At 40.3% G+C, this 12,016-nt stretch overlaps 1 protein-coding gene across 3 annotated transcripts in view; it reads right to left on the minus strand.

Annotated features, from left to right (window-relative positions):
* Positions 1-12,016, minus strand: part of SLC12A1 (solute carrier family 12 member 1) — a 168,569-nt gene that overhangs the window by 26,706 nt on the left and 129,847 nt on the right. For all 3 annotated transcript variants that reach the window (XM_089670337.1, XM_089670336.1, XM_089670338.1), the window contains exon 20: positions 9,484-9,627. In XM_089670337.1, coding sequence (XP_089526463.1) covers positions 9,484-9,627 — 144 coding nt within the window. The remainder of the gene's footprint in view (positions 1-9,483; positions 9,628-12,016) is intronic.

The raw sequence follows: 12,016 nt of genomic DNA on the forward strand, positions 1-12,016 counted from the left end.
CTTTCAGAAAAAGTGGAGCAATATTTCACCACACTTTCAGGGGAACACATGACTTTTATGCTGCAGCATCAGTTCCTTGTGACTTGGTGGCTCAGACAGCAATTACAGTGATAGATGGCCTGTCATAAGGATGCTAAGAGTGGAGATTAGTAGCGCTTGACATCTTCAGCATTGCACAACAGAGTGTAATGGAAGGGGTGATCATACTTTCAAAGATTTGAGATGTATCTATTGGTAACATTTTTATCTTCTTACAATAGAGTGTAAAAAAAATTATCAATTCGTTTTATTTATAATTCTATTATATTAATAAAACAAGCAATAGTGTATGTACTTGAAATTTTGCAGGGCTTTATTATCAACTCTTACATTTCCAAATTGAATTTTATATTTGTATTGTTGTAAAATTTCATGGTTCCATTATACATTATGTTTTATAGATCCATTAGCGATTGAATAAAAACTATTTTGCCTGTATTAAAGTGTGCGCTGTGTCATGCAATCCTGAGCTCATTGACCAAGAATCTTAACTGCAATCCGCCAATCAGTCATCAATCAAATGAATTTATAATGCCAACATTTTCTGCTTATACAATTCAACACTTATCTCTGAGACATCTTGGACAGTGATTGAATGACCCTTTTCCAACAGACAGACTCAACACTGTCATTTCATATTCTACCATCACCAAAATGTATGACCTTATGTTAATAATTCATACATAGGGCTCACTTCGACAGGCTTCAATAGACAAATAAGGTGTGCTTTTACCATCAGTTTGAGACGCTTCTGAGGTCAATCAGAATTAATTACAGGTGCATCTGACTTGAAGTTGGCCTGCATATGACTTGCTCCAAACTGCTTTGTATTCCCATAGACTTGTATAGGGAGAGAGGTCTACCAACACAGGCCTTTATAACTCCTAAAAGTATCATATGGACTGTTAAGCAGTTGATTTTCAAAAATTGGAGCAAAAATGCCCTTAGTAAAAATGAATCAGAGCACCCAATCAAATTTCATCCTATCAACCAATCTAGCTTGTTGCAATAGGCAGATATATATTTTTGCTCTCCATTTTTATTGGGATTCATCTTTGTAAATCATCTTGGTACACTGTTTTCTGTGTTGTCAGAGCTATACACTATAAAGCATATCTAGTTCAAAATACTACTAATATACACAGCATGATTTTGTCAGTAGGTCCCAGTCTATGATTTATGGCTGGGACCTGCTGAATGACTGTATCCAATCACAGCCCAGAGGCCTGTGTTGACAAACAACACAGGGCTCTGTACAATGGGAACGAGCTCTTAGATTCTTCTCCCTCCACAGTGCTAAATAGCAAAAAATGGCTTGATCATGAAAGGGGTAAAATTTTCCTGAGCTCAAGTTATTAAAGCTTACTCAAGCCAATAAAGAAAATACTCTTTGGGCTTGCTTCTTGTAGGTACATTATTTGGTTTATGTCTTTTATAATTTTCTGTTTTAATGTTTGTTTGCTCTGATCATTTATAATATTTAGAGAAATATCATATGTGGCATAAGTAATTTTTAAAGGGGCTGTAAGGAGCTAAAATGTGAAAACATTGACTTGTAATAGGGCTGTAATAGCTGTAATCTCTAGCAGTCCCATGTAATGTATCTCCAGTCTCCAACAACTCCTATAGCATTTTTGTACTCTCTGATAATCTTCTGTTGCTTGTTTACAGCCTCTGACCATTTTGTGTAACAATACATTCACTGAAAAATATATGCTGCTGTTTGGCGATGCCAGGGGCTGCATTTGAGGCCCAATACATCAAGTATGTTGACCATCACTGCTATAAAGGTAGGAGCCCAACACTCTAAATTTATCATGGGAGCTATTAAAAAAAATAGAGAAAAAAACTGGAACAAAAGGTGTGGTCATATCAAGAGTTACCATTCAGCTGGTGCATGTGAGTGAGAGCACTGGATTAATAGAAATGACACATTGGTGTTTTTGGGTTTGACCCAGACTGGGTCTTCCTCCAAAGGGGGTGGCAAACAGTGGCTGTGCCATGTAGAAAAGGACCTAGTTCTGGTCCTGCCCTGCTATCACTCTAATAGTCTCAAAAGAGGACCTGCAGTAGATAGTAATGCTTTGGGATGGGTGTTGAGGAGTGCCCAGTATAAAAATCCATGATTAAAAGTTTCAGTCCAAAATTTTATTTGAAAAAGAATATCATGAGAAGACAACCCATTTCAGGGGAAATGCCTCCCCCTTCACCAGGGCTGAAGTAGTAGATTGGAATTGGACTAATGGGCTGAGCTGTCAGCTTTATTAGATCAAGCCTAAGGCAAGCCATAGATGATGCGACGATTTAATTTCCTGCAACCACGGGTTGTAGGAAAAAAAATGGCTTGCTTCCCCATGAACATATCAATGTTGAAAGGGGATTCCTTCCCACTTTTTTATTGTGTTCTCATGGTGGGGAGCCATCTTTGCTGGCAGAACACAATGGTCACTGATGGCAGCTATAGCAAAAAAAATCTGACAAGCTGGTTGTACTGAAGTTGATTGATGGCTCAACTTCAATACAACCAGCCTGCCCATATATAGATCAAATCTCAGCCAGTCCCTGCTGAACCGGCTGAGATTCGATCCACCTATGGATGGCTTAAATCACAGGTATCCTAATCGAACTTACTGTTAGTCCTATTCAGATACACTACTTCAGCCCCAATGAAGGGGGAGGAGTTTCCCCTGAAACGCATAGGATTCTCTTGATGCTCTTTGTCAAATAAAAATTTGGACTGAAACTGTTTTGTGTCATGAGCTTTTATACTGGGTGCTCCTCAACATCCATCCCAAAACAAAGTGACCAATCAGACTTTGGATTTTATTCTCAGGGGGAAAGATATCTTGTACCAAACCAACTGTGAAACATCCTGTACTAGAGGAATTCTAATATTTGCAGTAAATCAGCGTCCGCGGCAAGTAAAATAGATTCCAGTACTAATTGGTTATTTAACAATTCCAAATACGCTTCCCGTAGGAATCATCTGCTTATGAATAAGAATGAAATGCTTTATTATTTAGATGACCTGACTTACAGTATCTTATATGAAGCAGAATTTGTAAGTATTAAATGCATTGTTGCATTTTTGGCAATTTTCCCAAGGAACAGAATAAAGATAATCATATAAAATACTGTATATCAAATTCAGTTATTTGCTGTAATTAGTGTAATTCGATTTGCATTACTGCAATACTTCACACATTATGTAATTATTATATTCCAAAAAGAGAGACACAATTAGGGAATATCAAAGAGTTTGAATTGGAAAGGCATTGCTTGAATATCAGACAATCACATTTCACTGATGTGTATCAGAATTTGTCTGATTGTTGCTATTTTTCAGAGAATAAATAGTTTTTGACAAGATAACTGTAGCGCTTCTGTAATCAAAGTGTGGCAGTGTATCTAAATCAATGACCCTGTCAGCACTGGCAATCACACATTCATTGCGTGCATCTGGTATTAAAATCAGTTTAGTAAGGAATAAAATGACATCAAATACAAAACATGTCATTGTTTTCATGGTACGTGACTTGATTCTGAAACAGGGCATTTGATAAATTGATTAAATGGCTTGTTGCCATGAAAACTGTACATAGTGTATATTATCTTCACAGAAGAATCATTGAGCTAGGCTTGTTTTTCATAAAGTGTATTTCCACTTTTGCAATCATCACATTTGGGAAAACTCCACTAAATGTTATATATTCCCATTCATGCAGTATGCCTAAATGATTTCATTTTTAAAAAAATATATTTTACCTTTTTTTAGATGTTTCTCAGTAGAAGGTTTTATGTACGGCTTCAAATATTATGTTAGAGTGAGTCTGTCCTAAGGACAGGTTGAGTTTCCTCTCATTAACCTTGTATTGTATTGTTACTGTACTGTCTCATGTATTGTCTCCCATTATAATGTACAGCGCTGAGCAAACTATTGGCGCTATATAAATACTGTATAATAATAATAATAATAATTAACATACAATGCAAGAAGACCAGCTTCTAAATCTTTAACCCTTTGTTAGGAGATATGTGTTCAAATCTAGTTTACAACTGATAATGCGATCTGTCAGGACAGTACAGAAAGGTTAAGGCATGCCATAGATTATGCAATTTTCTTTCCTGCAACCATGGGTTGCAGAAAAGAAAAATACTTGATTCCCCCATCAACACAGTAGGTATTGATGAGGGAATGCCTCCTACAGAGCTATTGTGTTCTTCCGGTGGTGGTGGTGGTGGTGGTGGGGGGAGCAGCGTGGAGCCGTTCCTACCGGGAGAACACAGTGGTTATTGCTACTAGTTATAGTGCTGTCAACAATAACATTCTAAAAATCTGACATGCTGGTTATACCCAAGTTGATCGATGGATCGACTTGGGTACAAGTAGCCTGCTTGTGGATGGATCGTATCTCAGTCAGTCCCTGCTGAACCGGCCAAGATGCAATCCATCTATGGCTGGCTTAAGTGATGAAAAACAAAGTTACCCAGCCCCCTAATAAATAACGAGAACTAGAAGGATTGTACAATACTGGAGTTTCAAGAAAAGAGCATCCAAAAAAAGGTAATAAGCATTTTTAAAATATTGGTTTTAAAGTGATTCTAAAGTTAAAACGTTGTTTACCTTAATGCATTCCCTGCATTAATGTACAAAATGTTTTACCGCTTGTTGTGTACCCCTTTCCCCCCACTTACCTGAGTTCTCTCTTGATCCAGTGCCGTGCCCAGCTGCAGGACTCTTCCATCCAACTAGTCTCAGAGGAGACTCAGGCAGCAGTGGTAGCCATTGACTCCTGCTTATATCAGTCAAATCTTGAGAAGAGGGAGCAGGGGGCGTGGCTGAGCCAAGCTGTGTGTGTCTATGGACACACACAGTCCAGCTCAGGAACGCACCTGCATGGGTGCCCCCATAGAACATGGCTTGCTATGGGGGCACTCGGAGGAGCAGAGAGGGCCAGTGAAGGACTCAGAAGAGGAGGTAAGGAACCACTCTGTGCAGTACTATTGCACAGAGCAGGTAAGTATAACATCTGTTTTACTTTACCTAAAAATAGGCTTTACAATCACTTAAAGTTCTGCTATGCAAATGGTAACATAAAACAATCATAAAGTAGGTGTCACGTGTTGAATCACACATCGCACAGTTCCCTGCCGCAGCCAGCACTGCACTAGTCTGTACGGTAAAGCGTTGTGTTCTACCATGCAGGCTTGAGTGAATGCAGCCTAATAAATGACAAATGAAGCAGTTATGTTGGATACATTTCGGCATGCTGTTTGAACGATTCATCATTCTTATTCAAATATTTGTGCATAGTCAAGTATACAAAAAAAGAAGTAAGACCTCACAGAAGCATATAATTGATTTCATTCAAATACCAGCAAAAATTGAGTGGTAAGAATCTGTTTTTTGTGTGCACTGTCCATGGTGCTGATGGCACTGCACAGATTAAAGCTGTAAAAAGCCAAAAACAAACAAAAAAAAATGACCTTTATTTTTACCTTGTGACACTTAAGGTGTCTCCACTTCACTGGAAGAGCAACATGGACACCTCGACAGTAGCATTGTCAGTCTGAGGTAGTGTTAGGTGCACTAGGAAGTTTAGATGGACTTGACTAATAAATTAAAGCTGAACGCCAGCTAACATTTTTTGATTTGTTAAATAGCAACAGTTTTGTCCCCCCTTTTGGGATAAAGGTTTTTGGGCTTAACGTGCTATTAAAGGCTGAAGGTTTTTACCTTCAGTATTCTATGCATGAAGGTAAAAACCTTTAGTATGCAGCTACACCAGTAGACCCCCACTTATAGTTACCCGAGACAGATCCCGATCTAGTGATGTGCATGAGAACAGAAGCTCTCCCAGGTCTCTTTCTCTCTTCAGTGGCTGAGACAAGGCAGTGGGAGCCATTGGCCCCTGCTGCTGTCAATCACAGCCAGTGAGGAGGGAGTGGGGGGCAGGACTGAGCCACGTTCCGTGTCTCCCATAGACACACATAGGCGGCTCGGGAGCAATCATGCACAAGTGCCCCCAGAGCAAGCAGTTTTCTGGGGGGGCACTCAGGAGGGGGGAGAGGCCAGGAACGTTGGCAGGGAACTCGAGACGGAGAATTGGAGCTGTTCAAAACCACTGCATAGAGCAGGTAAGTATGACATGTTTGTTATTTTAAAGAAAAAAAAACCCAAGCCTTTATGACCACTTTAACTGCAAGCAATCGCAGTTGGACTAATGCAATGCAAGAATCTGAATATTCAGGAATACATTTTTATAACTGTAAATGCTTACCTGTGAACAATTGATCCCCCTCTACTTTGCTTTTCTTATGAATCTGACCTTTTGGCCTAAAAATCAGGGCAGAATACACCTGAGGCCTACCCTGTCAAATCTCTGTCTTCAACAGGGGCGGACTGACCATTTGGAAATTCAGGCACTGCCCGAGGGCCCAGGGTCAGTAGGGGGCCCCATGAGATGCCCCTGGTACCTTTTTCATAGGCTGTTTTGAGTTTGGGCAAGGACACAGGGGCCCCATGATCCCCTATTGCCCGGGGGCTCCATGAGTTGTCAGTCCGCCCCTGGCCTTCATATCTTCTAAATGTGCACAACAGCATCACAGCCCCACAGTGGAGAGGAGTCAAAATTATGGGGCTTGATTACGTGATACAGATATGCACATTTAGATATAGCAACAAATGCATCAAAGTGTTTTTCACAGCAAAAAGACTGATCTTGTTTTTGCTGAAATTCCAATGATAGTCTCTAATTTCACAATGTGTCACTGGTAGGTAAAAAAAGTTCATCCTTAAAAGGGTAAGTTCATCTTTTCGTGAAAAATGAAAAATGAAAAGGTGAACTAGCTCTAAATATCCGGTCACATCTCTACACCATGCTGCACATAGCCATGATTCCCCATGCTGCCATTGTAGCGGTCTCATAAAACAGCCCCAGAGTATGACCAATGAGAAGTGGTGATTTCTTCTAGGATACCATACTAGAAGACAAAGCCTCAGATGTGATTCTCATTGGTCAGCAGGGTCACCTGGCTGCACTGACCAATGAGTGCTTGCCTATTTATGCATTATGATGGATATTAAATCAGGTGCTATGTATTGCATTGTATAGTGTTTGAGCCACTACACTGGAGCATCATGGCCATAGGTCATGGGTGGCCAGGATATTTCGTGTTAGTTCACCCTTTCATTTTTCATGAAAAGCTTTTAGGCACGTCGAAACTGCTTAGTGATTTAGGAACTGCCCCAGACTGGGTTGATCTCACTGCTCCTGTTGTGCTGACTTTTTGGAGCATCATCCGGCCCACCGGTGATATAAATTGAGGGAAGGCTGAGGTCCGAGATTCCAACTTTACCCATGGAGAGCCCTCTAAGAGTTCCTGTGCTCTGCTGTTGCTCCCGTTTCCAAGAAAAGTCCAAGTCATCTTCCCTCTGTACCAAGATCCCAGGATGCTACCATCTATTGACTATGCCACCAACCATGGACTATGCCACCATCAATGGACTGTCTAAATTAACTGTCACCTGAAGGTTTTTCTTGGCCATTTATTAGTTAGTTATGTTCAAGACACCAAGAAACCAGCCAAAGCGTGGTACCTGGGTAAGGTGATGTGTCCTCTGGTAGGGAGAGAGTTGCTATTTAGGCTCCCTCCCTAATGCCTCCCTCCCATAGCAATCAGGAGCAGACTAGTGTTATGGAGGTCCTCAGCCTAACTGCATGGTATGGAAGGGGAAGCGTTAATGAAGGACACACATGAGTTCCATGCTATGTGTCTGGCGGGATCCCATTCTGTTACTGGGAATGAAGTAACAGAAGTACACGGGCTGGTGGAGGTGGTGCAGCTCTACCTAGCACTCTGAATGGAACACATAATAGTCACTGTGCATGGAGCTATGTGACAACAATTTTTCAGGAACTCAGCTTCATTCTACATGCAGTGTTCACTCTAAATCAGGAGTTTGCCTTAATGATAACTGCACACGTAACTGCATTTCACCTAGTGCTGGGCATTGATGAGCATGCCTTTGGGCAAGATACCCCTAGTGCATGGGCATGGTAGGTCCCACCCACAATATGGCATAGTTGGTATAACCCAACCACCCTACAAGCTGAACGTACCCTTAAAGGTAGAAGAATGCAATGCACCTGACTGCTGCACCCAGGTTCTGTGTGACCTGTCACCAGGGGCAGACTGACAACTCATGGGGTCCCAGGCAATAGGGGATCATGGGGCCCCTGTGTCCTTGCCCACACTCAACCCACACCCAAAAAAGCCTATGAAAGGTACCAGGGGCATCTCATGGGGCCCCCTACTGACCCTGGGCCCTTGGGCAGTGCCCGAGTGCCTGAATGTAGGGGCGGACTGACAACTCATGGGGCCCCCAGGCAATAGGCAATCATGGAGCCCCTGTGTCCTCACCCACACTCAAACCACACCCAAAAAAGCCTATGAAAGGTACCAGGGGCATCTCATGGGGCCCCCTACTTACCCTGGGCCCTCGGGCAGTGCCCAAGTGCCCGAATCATCTGTCACAAGGTGACATGATGATCACATACCTTTGTTCATAAGTAAAACAGGGTTAGGTGAACTGCTGGAAGAATTACATCAGTGCTCCTGCTCTGAACTTCTTTGATGCATCAATCCAAAGTACCTGAAGCTACAGAGATCAGTGCAGGCATGTTTTAAAACTTGGCAACTGCTGTTATGAATATCTGAATACTTGAATGCGCACAGCCTGCTAACAGTCTCACTTTAGGACTGCACAAAAACCAGTGATGAACATGAAAAAAACAAATGTTTAAATTAGTCCACTTTAAGGGTTCACTTTAATGAATAAGCCTATCAACATTAACAGATAATCAAAGTTTACCATGAGAGTAAAGAGCTAATATGCTGAGTTTGAGAATCACAAAGTACTGCTGCCATTAGCAAAAAAAAATCACTCTTTAATAGCAATATTCAATAGGTTTTTTTTCTACGTAAAGCATATATCACATCTCTGCTAATTTATATATTTTCCTGCAATCATTTCACTTGTGAATACATAAGAAGGAAGCCAGACTGCTTACAATGCAATAAATGTAAACTCCCTCCAAGCCAAATGCAAATATTGCTTTTGCAAAAGCACGCTATTATTTAGGGGGAGCTACTTTGACAGCTGAACATAACATAAATAGTTATAAGTAGAAATACTTGCAATGTATATAAATTACACGGCTATTTCTTTGGGCCCTAATTTTAATTTAGATGAAGTCATATATTCTTCTTTTGGCGGAACCATTTTGCAAATTGTACAGAAAATGGAATAACTTTGCAGAAATTTGTTAAGGGAGAAAAAAAACCTTAAACTTCAAGTTTTTGCAATGTTACTTTTCTAGTGGTGTGCTGACTCCAATCAGCAAGGGTAAGACAGTGGAAAACAATGGGAACAAAGGTTACCTTTTTTAGAAGGGTGAGATGTGAGATTTAACTTGGAGGATTTACTGAAGAATCGGCGGAATTTGCTATTCCCATCTTGAAATTCACTGTCTTTAATTGCAGCTTCCAGGGCCAGTCTTTCTTGTTCCAATCTCTGGAATTCCTCTGTGAATTTAAATTACAAAAGTGAGTAATTGGAAATAAATTGTGTAATAATAATAATCATCATCATAATAGAGTATTGCAGAGTACAGAGTATCTTTTTGGTAATAATAAAAATTGACAAGGGTTGAAAAAGAGATATATATCTTACACACACTCGGGTTGATTTACTAAGGGAAATTAGACTGCTTACTTTGCAAGGGAAGTTTCACTTTGTAAGGGAAATTGCTCCACAGCTTAGTAAGTTTCACTTTGCAAAGTAAGACAAATAAAAAAAAAAACAGTTTTTTTTTGCTTGCATATGATTGGATGATGTAAGTCAGTAGAGCTTCACCTCATTCGTTAGGTTCTGTGGAAAATTCCATTCAAATGTGCTACTTCCATTGCAAAGCAAACAGTCATACCCCACTGCACCATTACAAATCCTACACTCTCCGGCCATTTTATTAGGTACACCTTGCTAGTACCGGGTTGGACCCCCTTTCGTCTTCAAAACTGCCTTAATTCTTCATGGCATAGATTCAACAAGGTGTTGGAAACATTCCTCAGAGATTTTGGTCCATATTGACACAATAGCATCACGCAGTTGTTGCAGGCTTGTCGGCTGCATATTCATGACGCAAATCTCCTATTCCACCACATCCCAAAGGTGCTCTATTGGATTGAGGTCTGGGGACTGTGGAGGCCATTGGAGTACAGTGAACTCATTGTCATATTCATGAAATCAGTTTGAGATGAATTGAGCTTTGTGACATGGTGCATTATCCTGCTGGAAGTAGCCATCAGAAGATGGGTACCCTGTAGTCATAAAGGGATGGACATGGTCAGCAACAATACTCATGTAGGCTGTGACATTTAAACGATGCTCAATTGGTACTAAGAGGCATAAAGTGTGCCAAGAAAATAAGCCCCACACCTTTATACCACCACCAGCCTGAACCATTGATACAAGGCAGGATAAATCCATGCTGTCATGTTGTTTACGCCAAATTCTAACCCTATTATTTGAATGTTGCAGCTGAAATCACGACTCATCAGACCTGGCAACATTTTTCCAATCTTCAATTGTCCAATTTTAGCGAGCCTGTGCAAATTGAAGCCTCTGTTTCATGTTCTTAGCTGACAAAAGTGGCACAGGATGTGGTCTTCTGCTGCTGTAGCCAATCTGCTTCAAGGTTCAACGTGTTGTGCGTTCAGAGATGGTATTCTCCTCTGACCTCTAACATCAACAATGCATTTTTGTCCACACAACTGCTGCTCACTGGATATTTTCTCTTTTTCAGACCATTCTCTGTAAACCCTAGAGATGGTTTTACATGAAAATCCCAGTAGATCAGCAGTTTTTGAAATACTCAGACCAGCTAGTCTGGCACCAACAACCATGCCATATTCAAAGCCACTTAAATCCTCTTTATTTCCCATTCTGATGCTCAGCTTGAACTTCAGCAAGTAATCTTCACCACGTCTAGATGCCTAAATTCACTGAGTTTCTGCCATGTCATTGGCTGATTAGCAATTTGTGTTACCAAGCAACTGAACAGGTGTACCTAATAAAGTGAGTGTAGAGTTGCGCTACACCATATTGAGCTTAAAAAAAAGATATGTGTTTCTGTTGTTGCTATTTCACAACACTTCTTGTTCTGTCTTTCACCTTCTAAACAGGCAGGAAGTGAAGAGAAGTTTCTCCAACCAGAAAATAGATCACAATACAAATTCAACAGAGATTCTAGTTTGGCCCAAAGAAAATAAGGGCAGGCTGATATATATTCAGATTCATATCTTCTATATACCTGAATTGGTTTTATGATGTAATAATAGCATATTTTAAATTATTATCCATTCACCATAAACATACCATATAAAAGGTCCATTTTTATTCTAGCCATTCAATTCAATCTTTAATGTGATTTTAAATTTCATTTTTGATAATATCCTTCATCTGTCACAAATTGTAAGTTGAGACAAGTTAATGGGCTGTTTGTGTCCTGCATATCATACATTACAAATGGAGAGAAGGGCATGATTCACATTTAAGCACAAAATATTTTCTTACACAGTACAGTGATGGGAGCAATAGACTGTGGTAAAGGTTCCTCTCCGGGAAAGTTACCTTTCATTGTACAAGAATGAAGTAGAGAGCTAATCTTCCTTGTCAAGGAAATGGCCTATCTAAATGGCTCCTACACAGTGGATGGTCGACTGATACCGGCCTTAATTACCCATCATGGCACCTACGATTGCTAATGCTCTTTTAATTAGGCTCTGCTATAATAATATGATGAGTGCAGTTAATAGGATATACTGTTACTCATGCATATGATTCAGTAGTAAAGGTTATCTGTTCTCATTCTTTTATAATGTGGCAATCTATTATGTTGGGAATTTTTCCTAT

This window comes from Staurois parvus, unplaced genomic scaffold, assembly GCF_062004578.1.
Source record: "Staurois parvus isolate SC_StPar_1 unplaced genomic scaffold, SC_StPar_1.0 ptg000089l, whole genome shotgun sequence".
Classification (NCBI taxonomy): Eukaryota; Metazoa; Chordata; class Amphibia; order Anura; family Ranidae; genus Staurois; species Staurois parvus.